Below are 26,573 nucleotides of genomic sequence, written 5' to 3'. Positions count from 1 at the left end.
CAATAATTTAATTGATGAAGAACAGCATTCATTGAAATGAAAACCCATGCTTTGATCACAACACATAAAACTACCACGGCGAATGCACTCTGTTTTTTCACTTTACCCCATTCATTCTCTTTAGCCCCGGCACCGGCAAGTCGCCGTCGGCGGACATTCTAAAACCCTTTGAGTTTTTAGATCAAACTTTGCTATAAATGATTCGATAACGATTGCTTTACTCACAGATCTAATTCAGAACCGCAATCAATCGGGGACGATTTCTCAATTGACTAATGGCTGCACAGAATCAGACTCCGAATATGGATCAATTCGACGCCTATTTTCGGCGAGCTGATTTGGATCAGGATGGTCGGATCAGTGGCCCTGAGGCCGTTGCCTTTCTCAAAGGCTCAAATTTGCCCCAACCAGTCCTCGCTCAGGTTATTTTATTTCTGCATTTGTTTCTTTTCCCTCTCTATTATATTACCTGCCGGTAATTCCTTAGCGCCAATGAGAAGAAATAGAATCCGTTTAATTTTCTCTCATACTAAGTTTTCATTTTCCCACAAGCTGGTCCTGTTTCAATTCGCTTAAATTTTGGATGTAGCTTGAAGTTCACGTGATTGCAATGTACTTCAATTCATTTTTCTTGCTCTATTTTTTGTAGTCCATTAGGTGTATTGGTTTGAGTTACGTGGGCTTAGTAGGAACTAGGAAGATTTGGAATATTCAGTATCATTTGATGTTCTAAACTTCAATCCCAAACTAGTGGTGTCAGCTGTATGAGTTTTCTATGCCAATTCCACTATGTTTGGGCACAGTTCAGTCTCAGTTGAAATTTTTGAAAGGGAGTTTTGAAATCATTCAAAGGCTGTTTAATACTGTTTTCGCTTAAACCAAATGATGGATTCAATCTTAACCAGTAGCAGATCGCCCATGTCTTCTGACTCTAGTTTCCCTCTCTATCTTTCAGAGAGGAGCCTATTTGCTGTCCTTTTCTCTCTTTACCATGTGTTTCTCCTTCCCGGTTCTTCCAGTAACTGCAAGCTTTGGTTCTACAGTCGTTGTTGGCAATGGTCATCATCACGGGACACCATTATAGGAATTGAACAACCTGTTCTAATCTTTTGAGATTTGTGCTTCAGATGTTGGTTCCCCATACATGATGTTGGCTGCTTCGTTTTGTCGTTGCAATGCTAGCTGTAGTTTTTTAAGATCATTTTAGCTGCAAATTTTGTTGCACAATTATAGTATATGGATTATGGGGTGGGGTGGGGTGTCCTGAGATGGAATACATGGTTGTTCAGAAAAAAGTAAGTTTTGGCAGTTATTATACTGAACCCCAGTTTTCAGGAGCTTGAGAATTAACATTATGAATGCGGGGTAATAGATACTGAAAAGTTTCCTGAAGTGGTGAGATGAAAATATTTACATGAACTGACACAACCATAGGCCATAAGTTGCTCAGACTCGGGTGTGGGTCTCCGATATCGGTGCACATCTAGAGGTCGGATCCTTCATGATCTAAATTTTAAAATTCGGGGATATGAATCCAGGTACGGATACGGGTGCGGGATTCGATTAAAAATAATTCAAATATCTAAAAATAGAGTTATAACATATGCGTAAATTTTGGTGGACTATTTGGAAGGAAACAAATGCGCAAATTTTTTAGATCAAGTTTGAGTATGTTATTATTGTTAAGTACAGATGCATAACCTTACTGTTTTTTTTTTTTTTTTGTAACATGGCTATAACAAATGATATGGAGGACATGATAGACTTCTTGATTTCATTGCACATTCAACAATAATGTTAACCTGTAAATATCTTTAAAGTACCTTGTGGTTGTTGACTTTTTTTAATGCAAATATCTTTTAATGATAAAAAAGACATATGCCTAAATTATGATTTAATCCTAGCTTTTGTTTTGATTTAAAAACTCATTGTATGTGGCACTAAAGTGACGAGTCCGAGCACCTTAAACCATCGCTATGTTTTGATAATTTGGTACCTTCAGTTTCAATTCTTATAATGCATGCAAAAGAATAGTGGTACACAAACTGATATTGAAGGAAGAGATCACTGATGTATTGAACCCAGGAACTAGTTAGTAAAATATATTGGAGCTACTCAAACAGGGAAGGTTGGTTAAGAGGATTTGAGGTTGCTAGAGCTGGAAGGGATAGCTTGAAGATAACTCATCTTCAGTATGCAGATGATACACTTATATTCTGTGATGCTGAAGAAGAGCATCTCAAAATACTGAGACTGATCTTGGTAATATTTGAAGGAATGTCAGGTTTACATGTTAACTGGAGGAAAAGCTTCTTATACCCGGTTAATGAAGTGCCAAACATGGAGATCTTAAAGACAATCTTAGGGTGTGAAGTGGGTGCTCTACCAACTATCTACCTTGGATTGCCTTTGGGGGCCAAGTCTATGTCTATGGAAATCTGGAATGGGGTGATTGAGAAATGTGAGAAGAAGTTAGCAAGGTGGAAGTCCCAATATCTCTCCATGGGTGGAAGATTGACCTTGATAAACTCTGTGCTTGATGCACTTCCAACGTATATGATGTCATTATTTCCTATCCCACCAGGAATCATAGGTTGGATAGCATCAGGAGGAAATTTCTATGGCAAGGGAACAAAGACAAGAAGGGTTACCACCTAGTCAAATGGAAGGCAGTGATCAATGAGAAAAGATTTGGGGGATTGGGGATCAAAAATCTGAAGAATCAGAGTAAAGCTTTAAGAATGAGATGGCTATGGAAATATTCAAATGAAAATCAAAGTCTATGGGTTAGAGTCATTAAAGATAAATATGAGGAGAACGATAATTGGATGACAAAGGAGATCACTACTCCTTATGGTGTCAGCTTATGGACTACTGCGAATGGAATGCTGTGGGAAAGGGGTTAGACTAACTATCGGAACAAGCAAATTTCCCTTTAGCCACTCGCGAATGGGCATCAAAAAGGAACTCCCACTAAAACCTCAAGGAAGATTGAATCCCCTGAAATCAATCAGAATTTTGTGGAATGAATTCAAAGTTAATACCATAGTCAAAGTGGCAGATGGAGTTAAAACTGTCTTTTTTTTTGATGACAAGGGAAACCCGCAGCCGCTACCCTTTGGGTGCGCACAGGGTAAAACCCCCGCTCCTATGCAATAGCTCGCAAACCACATAGGAGAGGTAACCCGCACTAGGCAAGCCCGGTGCGACGAGCTCGACCCAGATGGAGTTAAAACTGTCTTCTGGAAGGATGATTGGCATGAAGCAGGCAACATGGAGACATTATTCCTAGATATTTAAACTTAGTTTTACATCAACAGAGCACAATAGCAGAATTGTGGACACCTCAAGGGTGGAATTTTGTGTTTAGGAGACACCTTAATGATTGGGAAATACCAAGAGTAGCAAAATTCTTCAGCACCATTGACCAATTCAGTGGTTTGAAGGCTGGACAAGACATCCTACAGTGGCAGGGAAATAGTAACGGGACTTTTAAAGTAAATGCAGCCTACAGGAAGATGAACCAACCAAACCAGCAAATACTTCGATGGCCTTGGAAACACATTTGGAAAGCCAAAATCCCACACAAAGTAGCTTGCTTTGTCTGGTTATTGGCTAAGGAAGTAGTGCTGACACAAGATAACTTGATGAAAAAGGGGATCCCTTTATGTTTGAGATGTTTTTTTTGTGGGGAAACTGTAGAAACAGTGGTTCATCTATTTATACATTGCAAGGTCACAAGTCAACTATGGAGATTATTCCTATGTCTCAAAAACATATCTTGGTCCATGCCAGGGAAAATCACAGAAGCGTTACACAGTTGGGAGGAAGCAGGAGTTCACGCTAAAAACAGAAACAATTGGAGAATTGTACCTGCAGCTATATGGTGGACAATATGGAAGGAGAGGAACCTTAGAGTCTTTGAGAATATGGAGAATACTATAGAACAAGTCAAAATGAATTGTATTTTAACTTTATGTTTTTGGTGTAACTAGATATACTCTAATGATACTGTCTTTATCATTGATGTCTTAGACTCATTATCAGGATAGGATAGTAGATTTTGAGTTCTTTTGTAAATATGGTTTTAGTACAACCCATGTATTGTGTTACGGAAATAGAAACAATTACCTATGTCAAAAAAAATAAAATATATTGGAGCTACTTGAGAAGAGGAAAAAGAGTAGAAAATAACTTTATGGTTCGGCCTGTGCTTGATGAACCATGCCTTAATATGACAGCAGGTGATGTATTAATTAGCTCTATAATAAATATGCTGCTTGCCAAAAGTCACGTATAGATATCAAGTTCAACATAGTCAAGATGGGGAAGAAGTAGTTTATGTAGTCTCCGTGACTCGTGTTAGATATCTGGAGCTATCGATCTCCTATTATTTTCTTAATAGTTAATACTAAAATTCACATTTCTTTTCCATTATGTAGATATGGACATATGCTGATCAAAGTCGTACTGGCTACCTTAGTCGCCAAGAATTTTATAATGCTCTCAAGCTTGTTACGGTAGCACAAAAACGAGAGTTGACTCCTGAAATAGTGAAGGCTGCACTATTCACTCCAGCTTCAGCCAAAATTCCTGCTCCCCAAATAAACCTTGCAGTCATACCAGGTCCTCAACCAACTAATAAGGTTGGTTCTACAGTTCCTCCAGTTGGTGGTGCTACTCCAACAGCAGCTCAAACTTTTGGCGTTAGGGGTCCACAAGGCTTACCAGCTCAGCAAAGTTATGTGGGGCCTCCTAGGCCCTCAAATCCTAGCCCTGGTTTCCAATCTCAACCAAATGTTTCCGGTCAAGGAATGCTAGTTGGAAGTACTATTGCAGCTTCTCGCCCTCCCAGTTCCACTGATTTGTTTGCTGGTCAGAATGGTGGCTCACAAGCAGGTGCCAATTCCCAAGCTCCTAATACAAGTGTCAGTTCTAGAAGTCAGGATGCATTTGGTCTTGCTGTATTGACACCTTCTGCACAACAAACACAACAAACAACCACGTCATCAGTGCAACCAGATCTATCAAAATCAAATAATGCAACTTTGTCGCATGGTAACCTGCCTGATGCCAAGGTTCCTAAAGCTGTTTCAGTCGCAGGAAATGGATTTCCATCGGATTCACTCTTTGGAGATGTTTTTTCAGTTGCATCAGTTCAACCAAATCAAAGCTCCACACCAACTATATCTTCAGCTAGCAGCTTAGCAGTTTCATCAGCCACAGACCGAGCATCTATAGATGCCCAACCTCCTGTAAAGGCTAACTCAGTTAATTTGCAGACTACACTTCCTCAGCAGCTGGTACACCAGCATCAGCAATCTCATTTGACTGCGAGGCCGAACCAACAGGTTCCAGTGCAGAGTTCTGCTGCAAATTCTAGTGCAGGCACAAATTCTCTTCCTGGTCAACCTCAGCTTCCGTGGCCAAGGATTACGCAGTCTGATTATCGGAAGTATAGCAAAGTATTTATGGCAGTGGACACAGATAGGGATGGAAAAATTACTGGCACAGAGGCACGCAGCTTGTTTCTAAGTTGGAAGCTTCCCCGAGGTGCGATTTTCTGTCTCTGATTTAGCTTTGAGATTCCATGTACCTTATGTTAGTGCCTTCTTGTAACAAAGAGTAAGCACTTAGGTTTGCTATACGCATCTTGAACTTTTTTCTTGAATTCAAAATGCCAGCTTAAATGAATACAAGATACACCTATTAGGTGTCAAAAATATTACACAAAAATGTTTAAGCTGAAAGAATACCTAAGTTATTAACTTAACTCTTCTAATATTCTTTTTTTTAAAAATGTTTATTTATCTATTTTCTATTTCTAACAGTAACACTATACTTCTAACACACCTCTCAAAGTCAAGGTTATGGAAATTAACTTGAGTTTGCTTTTTTTAGATGAAGTAATTGATTCCATTCATGGCATCAAGAAGATGCAAAGTAGTTACAAAAGAGTGAGCACATAGTATGTTATCTCTAGTACACTATCATAGAGTAAGCAAAATCTAAAAATCTATCAGGGGAATCCATTGGGGACAAAAAAACCCAACTATATAAATACAAAAAGACTTTTAGCTTTGAGCATAGATTGTCTAGTTGAGAGGCCATCAAAACATCTTCTATTTCTTTCATTCCAGATAGTCCATAAGATGGCAGTTGTATCATCTTCAAATCTTTTTGATGGTGCCGTCAATTTTCCAGTGGCTCCAGCATTCAAAAACTTTCCTGATAGTGTTAGGCATTGCCCATCTGAGGCCAAAAATGTGAGAAATATTGAAAAAGAATATTATTGAATTGTTGTTGTCTACATTATTACAGAGAAACCCTATTTATGGACACCACAATAGACACCTTTTCCAACTAGGACACTGCAATACAATCCTTTTCTAAGTAGGACACTATATATTATTCTTATTACTATTACTATTCCCATTTCTATTCTAAGTAGGATTGTATATACCTATTACTATTCTAACACTCCCCCTCAAGCTAGTGCATACAAATCATATGTATCTAGCTTGTTACAAATATAATTAATACAAGGATTGATGAGGAGCTTGGTGAGATATCTGCAAGTTGATCACTCGACTTCACAAAATTGACATTCCATCTCAATGTGCTTAGTCTTCTCATGAAATACCGGATTTGATGCATAATGCTGGTAACACAGAGTGATAAATTACAGTGTTGAACTTTCCAAACCAAGCTTGCACAGGCTATTTCAGGCCATAGAGTGACTAACACAATCGACATACAAGACTATTAAATTCCCCCTGAGTAACAAAATTAGGTGGTTGCTCCATATAGACTTCTTCACAATGCAACGGTCGCTGAAAGTGCTCAAAATCTAGTATAAAGTGTATGGATCATGTTGGAATCAATAAATGAGTCGATATTAAACAAGAAAGTCACCGAAGAAAGTCACCGAAAAACTGGCCAAAACATGCTCATATGCCGGAGTATTAGAATTGATAGTTGAAAATGGCCACAATCTAAGAAATAAAATTATATAGGTAGGGTCCGAATGATGGCACGACCCAACTGGAAAATAGAAATTATATAGGAAAGATCGGATTGACTACACGATCCTATTGAAAAAGAGAAATAATATGAGTAGGGTCGGAATGATGGCACAAACCTACTGAAAAAAAGAAATTATATGGGTAAGGTCGGATTGATGGCACAACCCTATTGAAAAAGAGAAATAATATGGGTAAGGTCGGAATGATGGCACAACCCTACGCAAATCAGATTTGAGGAGTCACCGGAAAGACAAATGGAACTATGCAAATCAAATCTGAGGAGTCACCGAAAAGACACACGGTGCTATGCAACTCAGATATGAGAAAGTACTTCGGAAAAATCCACGGTACTACGCAAATTAAATATGAAAAGTAGTTCGGAGAGATGCACGGTGCTACACAAATCAAATATGCAAAAAAAGGTAGTCACCGGAAGGATGACACGGTGCTACACAAATTAAATATGAAAAGTAGTCACCAAAAAGATGGCACGGTGCTACGCAAACCAGATATGAAAAAGTAGTCACCGGAAAGATTGCACGATGCTACATAAATTAAATATGAAAAAGTAGTCATCGGAATGATGGCATGGTGCTACACAAATTAAATATGAAAAAGTAGTCACCGGAATGATGGCACGGTGCTACACAAATTAGATATAAGAAAGTAGTCACCGGAATGATGGCACGGTACTACACAAATTAGATATGAGAAAATAGTCACCAGAAAGATACACGGTGACCCAACTTTTCCTAACATAATCATTGGCTAGACGGGCAACATATATGGGTGCCACCCTCCGGCAACGGAACCTGTTGATTTTCTACCAAGATCGTAGAGGCTCTGATACCATGTGAGAAATATTGAAAAAGAATATTATTGAATTGTTGTTGTCTACATTATTACAGAGAAACCCTATTTATAGACACTACAATAGACACCTTTTCCGCCCCCAAGGCCTAGCTCAAGTGGCAAAAGGTGGAGGATTTGTGGCTTAGGTCGCAGGTTCAAGCCCCACACCATGCAAAGCGAAGCCCGGTATTTAAGTGGAGAAGGGTAGAGGGGCGGGCCCATTATCCACCGAGTTTAGAAGGCTGTGATTGGTCCAAAGGGCGGGTCACAGACGGATTTCTCGGTTATAAAAAAAAAAAAAAAAAAAAAAAAACAAAACAATAGACACCTTTTCCAACTAGGACACTGCAATACAATTCTTTTCTAAGTAGGCCACTATATATTATTCTTATTACTATTACTATTCCCATTTCTATTCTAAGTAGGATTGTATATACCTATTACTATTCTAACAAGGGTGAGGAACATGCACCATAAGTCTGTGGCAGCCGGGCATTGGAGAAACAGATGGCTATGAGTTTTTGCTTTTCTGTTACACATGTGGCAAAGTTGTCCTGTGTTAGACAGGCTTCATGCATTGCTGTCCAGCTAAAACAAACAATTTTGGGTGGAAATTTGACCTTCCAGTTTAGCTTCCAAGGCCAGTTGTCAGTGATGACATTCAGGTCCATTGCTATCTTGTAGGCTGCCTTCACTCTGAACTTCCATCCATCAGTATGCCCCCACCTAAACTGGTCTGGTGCAATGTCATTTCCTATGAACCCATTGAGAGCTTGTAATAGTTTGAGAAAATCCTCTATTTCCCAATCTTGCAAGTTCCTTCTGAAAGTTTAGATTAAAAAAATTCCATTTCTACAAATGTTGCACTGTTGCATCTAGCTCCCAAGAAATCACCCTTTAGAGTGGTGTTCCCTAGCCATCTGTCCTTCCAAAACTTGACATGCTGACCATTTCCAACAATGAGTTGATCATTCCGTGAGAATTCATCCCAAAGCCTACTTAGGCACTTCCAAATTCCTACTCCATGTGGGCCAATTGCTTGTTTAGTACTCCAGTGGTCTTGGCTTCCATGCTTTTCCCTAACCACTTCCTTCCAAAGACTTTGGTCCTCCTGTGTATGTCTCCACAACCATTTCATTAGAAGACATCTATTGTGCTTGGCCTGATCCTTGATGCCCAGCCCACTTTGGTACTTTGGCAGTATCACCTTATCCCATTCGACTAAATGGAATTTGTGCTCAGTACTGTTCCCTTCCTGCAAGAAGTTCCTCCTGATTTGATCCAGTTGCTCCAAAGTTTTGCCTGGAAGGGGAAATAGTGACATGGAGTTGGTAGGAATGCTGCCAAGCACACTGTTTATTTTTGTTAACCTACCACCCATTGAGAGATATTGCATTCTCCAGGATGCAAGCTTCTTCTCAAACTCTTCTACTACTCCACTCCATATGGAAGACGATTTAAAGTTATCCCCAAGTGGGAGGCCTTGGTAGGTGGTTGAGAAAGATCCAATACCACAGCCTAGGATCTCTGTTAGTTCCTCCATATTGTTCACCACATTAATAGGATACATTATTCTTTTGAACATGTTAATGTGAAGACCTGAGATAGCTTCAAAATAAACAAAGTTAGATTTAAAAAAAAATACTTGATTCCTGTCTGCCCCACAGAAAATCAGAGTGTCATCTGCATAAAGCAGTCGAGAGATGTTCACTGGATTAACTCTTCCCACATCAAAACCACTTATCCATTGCATTTGTTTGGCCTTGTCTAGCATTCTGCTCAATTCCTTCATTGCTAAAATAAAGAGCAAAGGAGAGAGTGGTTCTCCCTGCCTTAATCCTCTTTGAGGTGAGGAAAAATCAATTGGACTTCTATCGATGAGAATGGAATATTTCACAGTTGAAATAGTGAACTTGATCCATTTAATCCATCTTTCACCAAGACCCGTTTGTCTGTGTATGGAAATGAGATAGGACTAGTTCATTGGTCAAAAGCTTTCTCTACATCCAATTTGCATATTTTATAGGATAAAAAAAACAATTGGTTTACTTTGTATATAGAGTTGGTTCTGTAGACACTGCATAGTTACTTGTTATAAGTTTGAAGCATTTAACCAGTTGTTGACTTATCACTGGTTTATTTTATAGACAACCTGGTGTAATTCACACTGTTGAGCACCTTACCGTGGGTGCATTTGGAAATAAGCTGCAAATGAATTGCGAATAAACGTGGGGCTTGAGGATAACAACCTTGATCTTAAGTTACTAAAGACAGATTTGGACCTTGTATGCTATTCAAGTGACTAACGATCTGAAACTTACTGCAACTACCATAATTACTTCTAATACCATAAAAAACACATATGAAAAATAACTTATGATAATAAGATAGTTGTCCATAGAGTATAAACGGGCAAATTATGGAATTCACCAATCACATTTCTTCCTTGAACAGAGAGGTTTCATAGTTGGAGTTTTGACTTTAGGCTTCCAAAGACAACATTTTCCATTCTACAGCTAGTAGCTTTTGTAACAAATACTGACAATGATGGTGAATTGTAGTCATAGAGCATACAGTATCGAATAAGAAAGAGAACAGAGTAGTGGTAGAGCATATCATTCTCACTTCTTTGAGAATTGTGGCTACAATTGTTTTGAGGCATCGTATTTACTTTGTCACAATGCTAAGCTGTTGGTCACTTGGTGCTTTGAGACATTGTTTGTACAACCTACTTAGAGTGTGATAGCATATCTCTTTACTCTTTTGAGAATCTTTCCTATAATTATCTTAGATTATCTTGTTTTCTATCTTAAATTCAAGCTGGTATTTACTTGGTCCTATGAGACATTAATGCAGTTTGTTTTTCATTTCCCAGAGGTCTTAAAACAGGTGTGGGATTTATCAGATCAAGATAATGACAGCATGCTTTCTTTGAGGGAATTCTGCATTGCACTCTACCTGATGGAGCGACACAGGGAAGGTCGCTCTCTTCCTTCAGTCCTTCCAGCTAATCTTATCTTTGACGAGTCACCGTTTCCTGCTTCTGGCCAGCCTACAGGATCTCATGGTTCGACAGCTTGGAGAGAGACACCAGGTATGTTTCACCCTTTTTACACTATGCACATACATGCCTTGGACATGGCTTGTGAGCCAATCATGTACACGTGCATATGGAAAAGTTATTCATTAACTAACATAGTACTTTGGCCTTCTCACTTTATATACAGTTACAGATAATATATTCATATTGGTTTGGATTATTATTAATTTACTTAAATTTGAATAACTAATATGAGTAAATATACAGTGATCTTTTCAGTATTACTAGGAGAGAAACTAATTTGGGGCTAAATTCCTTGATTGAATGGGGAGCTTGTTCTCAGTTTTGTGGCAGTGTAGTTGTATTTATCTTTTTTCTGTACCATTAGTTTTAGGCCTCATCCAGTGATGGAAAAATGGATAAACATGCAAGTATCCTGTCCAGCTTGCCCAATTAAAAATGGGTGGAATTTGGATAAATGATTATGAAAACACGGTAAATAATGCAGTTGTAGTATTAGGGATGCTTCTAACTGGAGCGTGCATCATAGACATAATATATATGAGTTTGCTATTAAAATCTGGCACGACAGTGATTGCCTTTAGTTGTTCATGAGAGACTGTTAACCCCAACTTTTCAATTGGAGCCTCTGATACAACATGACACCTCATCAGCTCTCTTCCTGTTGAACAGAGGAGTCAAATATTTGAGTATGCATCCTCAAGAGCAGGAAAAGGAACTTTGCCCTGATCTAATTGTACTCTTAGTTCAAACCAGCCAGAAAATCATAGATTTTTTTCTATTTCATCAATTGTTGAAAGGGAATTGCATCATCAGTATGATTCGCATGGAGATCTTGGTAATTGTCAATCTCCTGCCATAACCATTTAACTCGGAATAATAGTAATAATAATAATAATAATAATAATAATAATAATGATAATGATAATGATAATCATAAGTGATAGTCAACTACTTTGCATAGTGGCATGAATTTTATTTCAGATCTCAAAGATCTGGGCAGCACTATCTTGCATGAATAAATTTTGCTCTCAGCAAGAGAAGGAAAATGAGCTTTGCTAAGAACTTGAACCCTAATATGATGCTCTTGGTTCAAACCGGCCAAAAAATTATATATTCTTTCCTTTTCAATTAATTGTTGAAAGAAAATTGCATCATCGGTACACTTTGCTTGGAGATCCTGGTAATAGTCAATCTCTTGCTGTAACCCATTAACTCGGCTGGCTAAGTGGCATGAATTTTATTTCAAATCTCAGAGATCTTGGCATCATTACCCTTGCGTGAGTGAGTTCGCTTAGTTCTTTGTCAAAAAAAAAAGTAGGTTCACTTAGTTGTATTCCAGATATTTTCAGAAGTATCAAGCAATAGATATTGGTTAGGGATTCGGGGATGCATAGTATTTAAAAGCAATGTCATAACAACAGAATTATTAAAATCCCATTGACCATTCCCAAGGATCCGGGGGACATCACCCTATTCTTAGATAGTTGAGGGAGATAGGTGTTTAGATTCTTTTTGACAAACCCTCTAATACTTTGGATGCAATTACTACAGAAGTACACCAATTGACCATTGTTAGTGTTTGTCACAATAGGTGCTTTCTTTTCTCCAGAAAATCTGACCTATGTAGTATTTTAGATTTAACTAAAAGCAAACACGATTTGACCATGCAAGGTACGTATCAACCCAAGACCGCTATGCACCTTGACTTTTGTTTTTTCGTTCTTTCTGATGCAGCTGTTTATCAATATTCGTATCCTTTTACAACACTAATTTGTGAGAGTTATTATCTACCACCTTTGTGTTCCCATAGTTTAAATAGGACTCTAGATTAGAAAATAGACTTTCCTCGAATTTAGAAGGAACTTATCTTCAAACTAGTGAAAAAGAAAAAAATGGAAAAAATCGCCGAATGGGTCTCTCACGAGAAAACCAGGTTTTCCTCGACGGAACCCTAGTTCCGATGATCGAAAAAATCCAAAACTTGGTGGGTAGGCTTGGAATTGACAGGCAAAGCCAAGCAAGAAAGAATCTCGAAAAAGTCCGTCGAAAGTAGCCTCGCGCATCGACACGTGATGGTTACGCATCATGGGAGCCAAATCTTCTGGTGGTGCGTGATGGCATGTCCAGCATCGATTTTGGCTGTAGACAATTGAGGTTTGGTCTTCGTTGTTAGCTGGAACCTATGGTGGTGTTAGATTTATAGAACACTGACAAAAATAGAGTTTTAGTTGCGGACAACTTCAAGGAAGGAGAAAACTCGACCTCTTTTTGAAAGAAAAGGAATCCTAATGCTGCAAGGGAGAAAAGCTCACTTCAGACGACAACAATGACTTTGATGCCATGTATTATTTGAGAAAGAGGAAAAGGCTTCTTTGTATTTTAGTACTCTCTCCATCCCATTTTGTGTGGCACCCTTTGATTTGGCACGGTGTTTAAGAAAAAACGGAAGACTTTTGAAACTTGTGATCTACAACAATCCTTAGATATTTATGTGGCTGAGAAACATTTCATTAATGGTAAAAGTAGAATTTTAAAGTTAAATTGTTTCTAATCATAGTAAGGTGATATTCTTTTTGGGACGGACTAAAAAGGAAAGGGTGCCACATAAAATGACAAATGGAGTATATCTTTACATCCCATGAGAAGAAGTATTTGTACAAGCGACTCCTAAGGGGTCGCTTGGTTACTGGTTAAAGTTATGCAGGTATTAGTTATGTAGGTATTAGGTGAAAATTTTTATTATGGTAGAGGCCCAACCAACCAAAGTTGTGTGAGGCTCCACCCATTTTTTGACATGTGGATCGTGGGGCCCAAGCTATCAGTTAATGCTGAAAAATGAAACCAAAAGGAGAGAGAATGTAAAGTTTGAGTGGGAATTGCAAGACAATTGTGGGGTCCACGTCAACTTCAATTTAATAAATTAAAATATTTTATTGAAAGTGGAAAAGTGCACAGTAAAAAAGGTAAGGAAGGGAATAAAAAGTCATATTATTAGCTGATCAATATTTTTATTTTCTTTAAACTTTTATTTTATAATTTGGTATTTGACGTTAATAGTAAATTAGTTTGAAGACAATAAAATATACACAAATCTTGTTTTATCTTGTAATATAGAACTATTTTTAAAAGTAACGCGAGTTTAAAGAAAATAGAGTGCAAACAAATTTCAATATAAGAATAATATTTTTTAATAGATATTCAATTCAACACGTTAAATAAATGTTAAATAGAGTTCAACATGGGTGGTTTTAATAAATAATAACACCCATCGTTTATAATTTGGATTGAGTTTCAGTCGTAGTTCTTTGTATAAAACTTATATAGTTATATATATATATATATATATTTTATATAATTTTCATTTAGGCTTGTTATCCGATGTGCCTTTCAATAACAAGTATTAATAATACTTTTTCATATAAAAATTAATGATATTTTTCTTTTGTTTTTTTTTCCTTTTAAATTCATATTAATTATATTTGTTGTCATGCATTTTCATAAAATAATTATACAAAATTACGGATATTTTTAATAGTTTTTAGAATCTGGAAATATAAATCATATTTCTTTAAAAAGTTGAATATTTGTCTCAAAATCTATGATAAAACACATGATGAAACTTCACGCAAAAATAACTTGACAAAAGTATTTGAAAATCTATAGTCAACCGCTAGCTTAGTAATAGAGTATGACATATATATAAATTATTATTATTTCTTAAAAAACGTGCAAAGTTTATTATAATCAAATAAAGTAGTGGTCAATTGAAATTGTATCTAAACCATAATTTTTATTTTATAAAATAGAAAATAAAAATGTTGATCAGCTAATAATATGACTTTTTATTCCCTTCCTTACCTTTTTTACTGTGCACTTTTCCACTTTCAATATAATATTTTAATTTATTTAATTGAAGTTGACGTGGACCCCACAATTGTCTTGCAATTCCCACTCAAACTTTACATTCTCTCTCCTTTTGGTTTCATTTTTCAGCCTTAACTGATAGCTTGGGCCCCATGATCCACATGTCAAAAAATGGGTGGAGCCTCACACAACTTTGGTTGGTTGGGCCTCTACCATAATAAAATTTTTCGGTATTAGTTATGTAGGTATTAGTAATGGATGTATTAGTTATGTAGGTTTAATTATGCAAATAATAGTTATATCGGTATTATTATGTATGATTTAGTTATGTAGAAATTACAATAGATAAATTATTACTTATTAAATATTTAACTTGTTGTAAATGAATATATTTCTTTTTTTTTTTAATAAAATTGGAAATTATAAAATCTAAAAAATGATAGCAGTATACTTGATAAACAAGCCAAAATACAGCAAAGTATCACCTGTCCACTAACTATAAACTATGATGCAGAAATAATAAAAAGCAACAATTCTGGTGTGTGGGGTGCGTGGGGGTGGGGGTGGGGATGACAAAACTGAAAAAAAATGAGGTACAGAAATAGCTTAGTCTTTTTTCAAAAAAATAATTAAGAAATAGTTTAGTCGACTCCTTAATCTTGTAAATTAATACACATTATTTACAAACAAATTAAGGGTAGATATGTAATTTTATTATTTTAATCCATGTATAACTAATACCCTCATAAGTCATAACTTATACCTTCTTACCCACATAAAATTATACATAGCTTTCCTCATAAGTTATTTGAGTATTAGCTATGTAGAATTACAAAAACACAACCAAACACCACATAAAATCAATACATGAATAGCTTTTATACAATATTTGGAAACACACCAACCAAACATTGTATAAAATTTAATACATGAATAACTTTTATTCTATTTACAAACCAAACATGGTATAAAATTAATACATGAATAAATTCATGTATTAACTTTGTCCTTATCCAGTAACCAAATGGCCCCTAACTAATTAAGGAAAGACGACCAATTACAATAAAATGAAATATTAAATTCCTATAATTACGTTAGGAAAAGGAATGATAAAGTATCCTAAAATCATGCTAATATTTAACACAATCGGAGATATAAAATAGAAGTTCAACAAAGGAAGGAGAATTTGAAGGGATGTTGGGGTGCATTTAGGAGTTGTCATAGTTTTAGAGTTTGTAGGAGCAAGATAATTCTATGTTTTCATTTTTTATAAACAATATTAATCCTAAAAGGTACAAGTTCCCGAAATGGGATGCTAATTTTTTTTTTGAAGTTTGACTAATAAACTCTCTTCTTTGATCTAATGTGGTTAATATCATTATTGTGGTTTAGACTTGTAAAAGAAATATTATTTTTGTGGTTTTGAATTTTAGATTTTGTTAATATAAAACCTTCCATTGAGCAAGTACGAAATTTATGAGATTTTATATTCCTTACATTTTTTGTTCATATTAACTTATTTAAGTACATGATAAGCACACATGTATTTGTATTTGCTGTTAGTGTACTATATCATGTGGATGGAATCAAGCAGAAAGTTTATGGGGACAATTTTGTTTGTACTAGAGCAATGCTCTGTCATCTGTTAAAGGAACATAGTAGATGAATGTCTAAAGAGAATGCAGTAGATGAATGTGGTAGATGATTTTTTTTTATTATAGAAACTGGCCATATTCTTTAAGGGAGGTAAGAATTTCAGATCAATCTCTATGTTATTGAATTTGAGAAGGAAGGTAAACCTTAAATAGTATTTTCAGATTCCTTTTGCATGGTGAAAAATTGATATTACAATTTAAAGGCATTACAAGAGTGAGCTAACTAATATGTCAATCGCCAAGGCCTTCAGTATTTCTTATGCAGTATCTATATCAAGAATCTCACTTGCGACTTCCAACTTTTCACTAATGTGTTAGTCTCGTCATTTCTTCCTCCCACAGGTTTCCAGCAAACACAGGGGCCAAGTGGTGCACGACAAGCTGCTTTTGGTGCTCCAAGGAGGCCTCCACGTCCAGTACCCATTCCCCAGCCCGATGAAGCTGTGCTGCCTAGTAAACAGAAGCCTAAAGTTCCAGTGTTGGAGAAGCATCTGATTGACCAACTTAGCACAGAGGAACAGGATTCGTTGAACACAAAATTCCAGGAAGCAACTGATGCAGAGAAGAAGGTCGACTATAAATGTTCTTTCAAATTCTGTTACCAGTTTTAAAAATGTTCTTTCAAATGTTTTCTCTGCTCGCCTTTATTTGTCTGAAACCCCCTTTCTTCTCTTCTTTCCCATGATTACTGCCTGAATTATGAACAGAAGTGAGAGAAACAATATTTGGGATGGATGTTTTTCACTAGGTAATAGAGTAGTGGTCATTTTGTTGAATCTCGTATCAAATGTCTACTTATTGACATGTGTAATCTGTAATGTACACAGATGTGGTATGATGTAGTTTTTGCCTTGCAATAAATTAATAGCGGACATGACTCACATATGAACATCATATTTGGGTAAATCTTCCAAGAGATTGTCTGGTGTCTTCCATGTTCTTTTGTTTCGACATTTGTTTGTATTTACCTTTTCTTTTTGCATCTGATGTATGGGAAGACCATCAAGTAATTCTGATTAGAAACTTAAGGATAGAAAGATTGTTTATTGGTGTAGCAACACTGTGACTTTGCTGAGCAAAGCATTTATACTTGCTTCAGATTGTGAAAAATATATATGCTACTGGCATGGTGTATGGTCCATCATAGTTTCATAAGCAGAATTTTTAGATACTTCTCACATGCTCATGATATCTTCTGGACTTTGTGGAATTGCAAATGCTACTTTGATGCTATGAAGACATTGGTAATAATCTTTACCAGTTATTATCTCCTCTGCTATTAAGGATTAATGATGATCTTCATTTTTGACTTATAAGAAGTTGATTTAACTTGATGCTTAAGATTCCAATTTCATTTGTCAGTTAAAGCTTGATTTATTGGTGAGTACTTGTAAAAGCCATTAATAATTGACATATATTCCTTTTATCTGATATGCTATAATGCCAATCACAGGTCATGGAACTGGAGAAGGAAATTTTAGAGGCCAAAGAAAAGAATCAGTTCTACCATGCAAAGATGCAAGAAATAGTGAGTATTTTGATTATTACATACCTAAAGTCCTCTCGGTTTTATTCAGATATCTCTCAATGTTTTGAACCTGGATTATAAATCCTGAAATTAGGCCCTCTACTCCATGCCCCTTGGGGGATAGATTAGGTGTTATTCCCATGGTTGAATTTCCTGGTTATGTACTACAGATTGTGTTCAGTTTGTATAACTTGTTATCTCATTACTGACCTAATCAGTGACAGACTAGAAGCTACATAGCAACCAATTTCGTCTGTCCTAGCAATAATTCAGTTTCTATCTTTTGATGACTTTGCATGTCAGCTTGGATTCTTGGTAAAGTTTGCGCTAAACATAGCTCAAACACAGATTAGTGCTTGTACCTGTGTCTCTCTTGTGCAATGTTCCGAGGGCGTGAATAAAGCACGATCTGAGAGTTGGAACTTTTCACCGTTCTGTTTTTCATGTCAATATGTTTTTTCGCATTGTGTTATGGCATCATCTTCAAAAATCAAGTATAATTTACTAAGCTAGTTGTTTGTGAAATTTTTAAAGTAAAGTTCTGCTATATTGATTGAAAGTGGCATCTATACCTGATTCAGAATCAGCAGCAATTATTATTATAAACTTGTTTTAGCATTGTTCTTGCATAATTTTATCGATAAATTTAACTATGCTTTTTGAATAAGGTTCTTGATACTTGTTCTGCGCAAAAAGGAAAAAAAAAGGAATTGCTAGAGAAGGGGAGAAGTAGAGGGAAAAGAAGGGGAATCAGAGAAATGGACCGAAATTTCAGTGGCTGAAATATCGTCATGTGTCGGAATCCCATACGCGGTTTGATCTGGTCTACTTATGTGATAAACTATTTCATAAGTCTGTCTAACCATAACCATTTTTTTGTTGGGTATATTGTGGTCAACATTGAGATGGAGGAAACTAGGAATACTTTACACATTTCTTCTATGATGGTATGTGGTTTTTTAGTGCTTAAGCGCCTAGCATATATAGTACTTTAAAACTGGGATTGCATGTTCTGAGTTTGCATTTTTCTCATATTTGCTAGGTGAGCAATATCATCCAATAGATGGAGATGGTTGTGTTTACTGGGTGTATAGTGTCGCTAAGCATTGAAACTGTAGTGATTGTAATGCTCCCTCATATTTTCATTAATTTTCTTCATTTTAAAGATGTGTTAGAACTTTCATACTTCTCAAGTTAAGATATGCGAGTCCAAATGCTCAATCAGTGAATCACTTATTGAACACGAAACAGAAGTTGAGGTTAGGAAATAAATTTGAAAGTGCATGGAAATTAACTCTACATACCTTTTTTATGCGAATGAATTAACTAATTCATGGTGAACCCAAGGAAAGGGTAATGAAGTTCAAACACAATATGAAAGAAAGCAATACATTTAAACGAAAAATAAACAAAAAATTTAGAAGCCGTGAAGTCTTAAAAGAGGGGAGAGGCAGAGACAAAGTATGCAATTTAAGAAGTCATTTGGCACATAACTCAGAAGCATAGCATCAGACTAGCAGACAGCAGAGCGATGGATGGACAGGCAGCATCTGTTACTTTTTCTTCTTTGAACTTTTCACTGCTGCAATATTCTGGCATGCTGTTCTAACAACAGGAACCTTTAAATACTAAATAGTTGTGGGTGATAAGCAGGCCCTTTCCGTTGTCTAGTGCTAGATTGAGATAAGCTTTGCAAAGAAAAATGGAAGCAGCAAGAGAAGCTGGGTCAAATGTGACTAGACTAGATCTGGCTGAATATAGAATTATGACCCATAAGATGCAGCGAGATCTTGGATTATAAGATCCAGCTGAGATTAAGAGTGCAGGTCACCGTTTGATAAGAAATGGACTTAGGACCTAACTCAATCCAAATAGCTAGCTCATGAGGTGAGGATAGCCAAAAACTTTTAAGGAAACAAATCACTACATCCCATGCTGATGTGGGAAACGCAGGTCTGAACATTTGGAGCGTGGACAATATAATAACATGAGGGCCTAACATTGGGCAAACCAAGAATTAGGATGAATGTGACTCTGATACCATGATAAGAAATGGACTTAGGGAATAACTCAATCCCAATTGCTAGCTTATAAGATGAGGATTGACCAAGACCATTAAGGAAACAAATTACCACATCCTACACTGATGTGGGACTCTAACACCACTATCTCTACTTGTCTCCTTAACTATTCTTGAATTTTGAGTCTGAAATTCACTTACCATTTGAATCTTTTATTATTCATATTTCATACAACAGTTTGATGTTGTTCCATTTCATTCAGGCACGACATAACAGATTTTGTCCTGTGGCTTACTGAGTTCTGAGTAATTAGTGAATATATATTTATATGTTCTAGGGTATCATGTCATACATTCATTCATAGCCTTGGTCTAAAGTTGTTCTTCCTGAAGCTGTGAATTTCCGTTCAGTAACTGATTGGTGGGTTTCCTTGATGGATATCTGAAGTTGAAGCACATCACTAAAACTGTCATTTTGTGTTGGCCTTTTTCACCAGATTCTATACAAAAGCCGATGTGATAATAGACTAAATGAGATAAGTGCAAGAACTTCTGCTGACAAAAGAGAGGTAAAACTTATTTGAGCATAACAAATTTGCACACGTCCAATGATTTGTGATGTAATAAAATTGACAATTTTACAGGTCGAAGTACTGGCTAAAAAATATGAACAGAAATACAAGCAGGCTGGAGATGTTGCTTCTAAATTGACAATTGAGGAGGCCACGTTTCGGGATATTCAAGTACTACTGTGGCTCTTTCTAGCCCACTGCACTGATACTAACTCTTATGTTCTATTAGCGTCTAGTAAATTGTGCAAATTTAGTAGAGCTTTTGTTGTGATAGTGTTCTGCTGAAACTTTTGCAGGAGAAAAAAATGGAGCTGTATAAAACAATTGTCAAAATGGATCAAGATGGTAAAACTGATGGTATCCAGGTAGTATGTTTTACCACTAATCGATTCGCTGGAGATATCTAGAACTTATCTAAATCCAGTCTCTGGTTTTTGTAGGACCGTGCTAATCAGATTCAGGCTGACCTCGAGGGGCAAGTGAAAACTTTGAATGAACGCTGCAAAACTTATGGGCTACGGGCCAAACCAACTACTCTGCTTGAGCTTCCATTTGGTACTGGCGCTTGTATTTTTGTTGCACTTATATGTGCTTTCATTTAGTTATTTTATGTGTTCTTTGTTCTTGATATCATAAAATCCAGATTAAAAACATTGGTGTAAATTTATTTCTAGCATTTCCTGTTTTTTTTTGGTTTTGAGTTGACCCTATTTGAGTCATTGTTATTTGCGACAAATTTTTGTTCTACTGGCCTGTTTATTTGTTCTTTAAAGTGCCATTTATGTTTTGTTTTTGTTGGCCTTCCTTTTGGCACCTGAGTTCTGTGTAGTACTTAAGTAGGGGTATCTTGCTGGCTGCATTAGGATTTGTTCCAGTTCTGTAGTTTTCTAATCTTGTTGTTTATAAAGATAAAATAGCACCTATTGATCATATGAGGATGTAATCTGTGGCACGTATACTAAAAAGGAGTATTTACATATTTTAGTTTCTTTAATGAAACCTATTCCTTTATATTTAAGTCTTGTGTATCTGGATCATGAGTTGGGGCTAATTCTGATGTTCAAGAGATGTGTGTGTTCATCTAATAGTCAGGACGTCGGTTGGAAAAATGGGATAGCATGCCATTTTGATGACTCTTGTATTTTCTTACCTGAGCTGTCTGGTTTTTAATTGCTTTACTTTTTTAATGTTTCTGACATATTAGTAATAATTTTATAGGTTGGCAACCTGGCATCCAAGAGGGGGCAGCAGACTGGGATGGAGAGTGGGATAAATTTGACGATGAAGGTACGTCGTAAGATATATATTTAATCAAAAGACAGATATTCTCCCTGAAAAGGAGGTGATCCAGCCCCACCTTCCAGTACGGCTACCTTGTTACGATCAAAGTGCCTCCAGAGACCACCTGATCAGCTTCTGTCATTTTTAGATAAAAAAACTTAACTTTCATAGTGCCTTCAGAGATGACTGAATCAACTTTTTCTCCTCCCTAAACTTTGAGCAATTCTATTATTAACTTTTTCAAGTTTTTCAAAAATTTAAACTCATTGCATTGTTTAATAATTGTCCTCCGCAGAATTCACATTTGTGAAAGAGCTCAATCTTGACGTACAAAATGTCATTGCCCCTCCTAAACCAAAATCTTCACTGGTTCGGGAGAAAGCATCTTCTTTAAATGACCATGATACTGCAAAATCATCTGCTGATGCTGTCACTGATGCAAAGTCAGAGAAGTTGCCAAGCCCTGTAAAAGCCAGAGTGATGAGTGATGTGGAGACTGCCCATACAGCAATAAGTTCAACTAATAGTCCAACCAGGAGTAATGCAGTTGAGAGTCCATCAAAGGAATTTGAAGAATCACTGAATAGGAAGGACGGTACTTTTGATGGTTCTCCCCATGCTGCCCAAAGGTAATGTGGTTGTTTTCATCCTTCTTTTTTGGTGATTTAATCTACAGTGTTGTTATGCTCTCCAAATATTGAAAGATCTTTTCTGTTATTCAATTGTATTCTTTGATGGATTCAGTTTCTCTTAACTGGTAACTCTTCTAGAAATTTGAACTTCTGTATTACTAGTGCAGTGAACACTGGGGAGCTGAATCTGTGTTCTCTGGGGACAAAAGTTTTGATGAATCTGGTTGGGGTACATTTGATACAGACCATGATGCAGATGCTGCGTGGGACATCAATTCTGCTGCTAAGGTAAATGGATACATCTTCATTTTAGTTAAAAAAAAAAAGAAAAAAAGAAGAAGAAGAGGCAAATGGATACATTTACATGTTCATTTATTCACTTTTTCGATTACTATGCTATAGGAAAATAATTGTCAGGGTCAATCATCAATGGTTCTTTGAACTACAACCTTTTCTGAAGCATCTCTTTGCCATTTTTTTTTATTTTTTTTGGCGGCTGGGGGGGGGGCTCACTGCATCTTCTGGTGCATCTTGGTCTAGGCAATTGTCTAATTATCGGTGATATGATTGGAATAATTTGTTTCTCATTGGCTCAGTTGAAGTAGCATTTCATATTTTGCTTCTTTTCTGTGATTTTGCAGGATTCTCGTGATGAGAAGCACAAGGAAACTTCTCTTTTTGATGACGACGACTGGGGCCTGAAGCCCATAAAAACGGGATCCACAAATTCCAGCAACTCGTTCCCGAAGCAAGCCCCATTTTTCGATTCTGTTCCTAGCACCCCTAGTTATAATACTGGGTTTAGTTACTCAGAGAACCAGTTCCCAAAGCAAAGCCCATTCTTTGATTCTGTTCCAAGCACACCAAGTAACAACTCTGGATTCCCACAGGGAGACAACTTGTTCTCTAGACCAAGTCCCTTCTTTGATTCTGTTCCCAGCACACCGGCCTATAACTCAGGTGGCTCGCCTGTTGCTGACAACATGTTCCAGAAAAAGAGTCCATTTTCCTTTGCGGACTCGGTTCCAGGCACACCTATGCTTAGCTCTACCAACTCACCTCGAAGATCTAATGAATTGTCTGAAGATCACTTGAACAGCTTTTCCAGATATGATTCATTCAACATGCAAGATGGTGGCCTCTTTGGTAGTCGTGAATTTTCAAGATTTGATTCCATGCGCAGCACCAGAGACTCTGAATACGATAATGGTTCATTCCAGCGGCCTGATTCCTTTGCTCGGTTTGATTCATTCCGCAGCACAGCAGACTCTGATTATAATTTTGGAGCCTTTCCAGCTCGCGAGTCACTATCAAGGTTTGATTCCATCCGTAGCAGCAGGGACTCAGATTATGGTCATGGTTTCCCATCTTTTGATGATGCTGATCCATTTGGGTCTCATGAGCCATTTAAGACATCTGCGGAGAATCAGACACCAAAGAGAGATTCTGATAATTGGAAAGCATTTTAATATGGTAATGGATTTCCTTACTCTGGATGCGATCTCTTTCTCTTTTCTTTTTTCCTCCATTTAAAACTATTTTTGGCCAGGTTTTTAGGTTGTAGGGATAGTGAATTGGTTGTGATTAGATAGTCTTTCCGTGTGGAATGAGGTAGCATTATGATAGGTTGTACTCCCTAATATTATTTCATTAGCTATTTTTTTTTGTTTTTAGCCAGGGGGTTTATTTTGACCTTTTCCTTTCTTGCATTAATTCTTCGAACGTCAAGGTGAACAGAACTTATGTTGTGTTCACCCATACCCATATTCAATGTATAAAAACTTGTAAAATGGTCTTTTCATTTTTGTTAACTGCCATTTCAGAGATAATCTAGTCCAAAGTGATTTTTTCCCACTCGACTGCCAGAGTGCCAGTTATTATGATAATAGTTGATTGAGGATTGTGGTAGGATCATATACATCACATGTATTCATTTCACATAATTTGGCATTCAAATGATTTTTGACTGTTGTAATATGATTATGTTAGCCGAGGGTCTTTCGGAAACAACTTTTCTACCTGGTAAGGTTTGCGTACATTCTACCCTTCCTAGATTCCACTTGTGGAATTTCATTCTGAGTATGTTGTTGTTATATGTCAATGCTGATTGCCTATCACAACCTTGTCTTTTGTTCGAACTTGGAACTGGTTCAAGAAATTTACAGAGACTACTACTAACCCTCACTAAATTTTTCTTGGATAACTAGTAGAATCCCTGATGGAACAATCAAATTCAATACAAGCAGGTCGGAACTTGAGGAAAACTTATTCTCATAGGAGAATCAGTCTGATCTTATTATACACATACACAATTTATAATTATTTTTTCCTGCATATGCAACGAGTTCTATTGAACCCACGATTCATCAATGCTGACTCAATGACATGACAAAAGTAAATATGTCCTTGGGAGTAACTTGAACTCAACCTAAGCCAGAGAGTACGCGATATATGTCTAAGGATTCAATTAAATTGTAATGTGAAGCAAGTAGCCAGCCATCTTCAAGCTTTGACTCCAAAAATCTCCAACATGGAAGAGTAAGTTCCATAGACTGCAAGAACTGCACCCATTAAAACAAGTGCAGCATCAAAAGCCAAACCATGCCAGCTTAGCTCTTTGTTGAACACAATTAAGTGAAACATAGCAGGCAACACAATGCCAAGAACAATACACACACTGCTCCCAACTAGTGACAAGAAATCAGCAAAATTTGGCACCTTCAATGCCACTAAAGTGACTGCCAAAACCATTATCCATCTCAGCCACAAAGAGTATCTTCCTTCACAAAATCTTCTTTCCATCACTTCATAAACAGGGTTCATCATAAGTGGGAAAGATAAAAATAGATTTATGCATAGTCCAATCTGCACTAAGGTGCTTAACAATCCCCTCCCAAGATTAGTAGTGATTATATCTTTGGTCTCTTCACCAAAGGCAAAATAACCCAATACTCCAAAAGAACCATACATCAAAGAAATGAAAACCATGGACAAACCCAAAATTTTCCCAAATTTGTCCTTGTCTTTCATCTCTGCTTCCAAAGGTAAAACCATTCCAACACCTTCAAAAGCATAGATAGATACACCAAGACCATAGAAGAAAACACTAAACCCACCAAATGCTTCAAGAACTGGTCTATTCTTGAGAAAAATCAACACATCCTCAACCATAATAACCCCCATAGCACCCAAATCAACAACATCAGCAAATATACTCAAAGGGGCTAAATGGGTGAGTGTAGGAATTGAATTCAACCCCAACTGAAATGGGAAACAACTCCAAATATACACCTTTTTAGGTGACAAACCCAAGATTTTGGGATTTGAATAATTGAACAAGTGTGCTAAAGTATTGGCTATAAAAATCAAGTAACTGATGCAAAAACCAGCTTGGGAAAGAACAATCATAGCATCAACAGTACATCTACCTATGGATCCACAAACAGCATATCCCAAATCACCAAAAGATGAAATCTTGATAACTTTGTAATGGGATTCAAGCTTACGCCTCGAATAGATCAGGAGCATCATACAATAGTAAGTAAGAGAGGATACTGATAAAAGCATTAGAGAACCCATAATCCATCCTGTTTTCTTGAAGCTATAAGGAAGGCCAAGAACTCCAGCTCCAACTACTGCTATGAAAACATTAGCAAAAGTTTTGGAGGATGAAGAAAGGTGTTGGGTGTTTGCTAAAAGTGGTGTATCTTCTCTTGGGATTCGCAGAACATGGGAAGATGAACTTGCTCTGTTTTTACCAAACCCCATTGTACCAAATGAAATCAAGAATCCAATTTTAAGTTGAAAAAACCAGAAAAGATCAAAACTTTATTGATTTTAACTACTCAATAGTAGATTTGCAGATGAAATAGTAGTGTTAGAAAATGTTTGAGTTTGTTTGACAGTTAGAAAATAGTGTGTCGTGGAGTTGAGAGGGAGTTTTAAAGATGAGAAAATGGCTGGCGGATTTTACAGTTTCGAGAAAATTGCAGAAGACCAGATTTTTAAACGGAAAAATCTGTGAAAACAAGACAGATGGTCGGTTGTAAGAGGTTGTTTTGAAGGGTTTAAGTGTTTTTA

The 26,573-nt window shown here is 36.7% G+C and overlaps 2 protein-coding genes across 2 annotated transcripts; one reads left to right on the top strand and one right to left on the bottom strand.

The window, feature by feature from the left end:
- On the top strand, positions 1-24,279 carry LOC125825277 (uncharacterized). Its single transcript, XM_049504628.1, has 13 exons — positions 1-422; positions 4,443-5,553; positions 10,753-10,971; positions 16,803-17,029; positions 17,914-17,988; positions 20,506-20,577; positions 20,653-20,751; positions 20,877-20,945; positions 21,021-21,135; positions 21,799-21,867; positions 22,157-22,490; positions 22,661-22,781; positions 23,135-24,279. The coding sequence occupies exons 1-13, from the start codon at positions 276-278 to the stop codon at positions 23,960-23,962; spliced, it is 3,486 nt and encodes a 1,161-aa protein (XP_049360585.1). The 5' UTR covers positions 1-275; the 3' UTR covers positions 23,963-24,279.
- A 714-nt stretch (positions 24,280-24,993) lies between these two features.
- On the bottom strand, positions 24,994-26,297 carry LOC125825279 (amino acid transporter AVT3C-like). The gene has a single exon (XM_049504630.1). The coding sequence runs from the start codon at positions 26,259-26,261 to the stop codon at positions 24,996-24,998; it is 1,266 nt and encodes a 421-aa protein (XP_049360587.1). The 5' UTR covers positions 26,262-26,297; the 3' UTR covers positions 24,994-24,995.
- Between the last annotated feature and the right edge of the window lie 276 nt (positions 26,298-26,573).

This window comes from Solanum verrucosum, unplaced genomic scaffold, assembly GCF_900185275.1.
Source record: "Solanum verrucosum unplaced genomic scaffold, falcon-dt-bn FXZP01000113.1, whole genome shotgun sequence".
Classification (NCBI taxonomy): Eukaryota; Viridiplantae; Streptophyta; class Magnoliopsida; order Solanales; family Solanaceae; genus Solanum; species Solanum verrucosum.
This window is presented reverse-complemented; position numbering and strand designations above follow the sequence as displayed.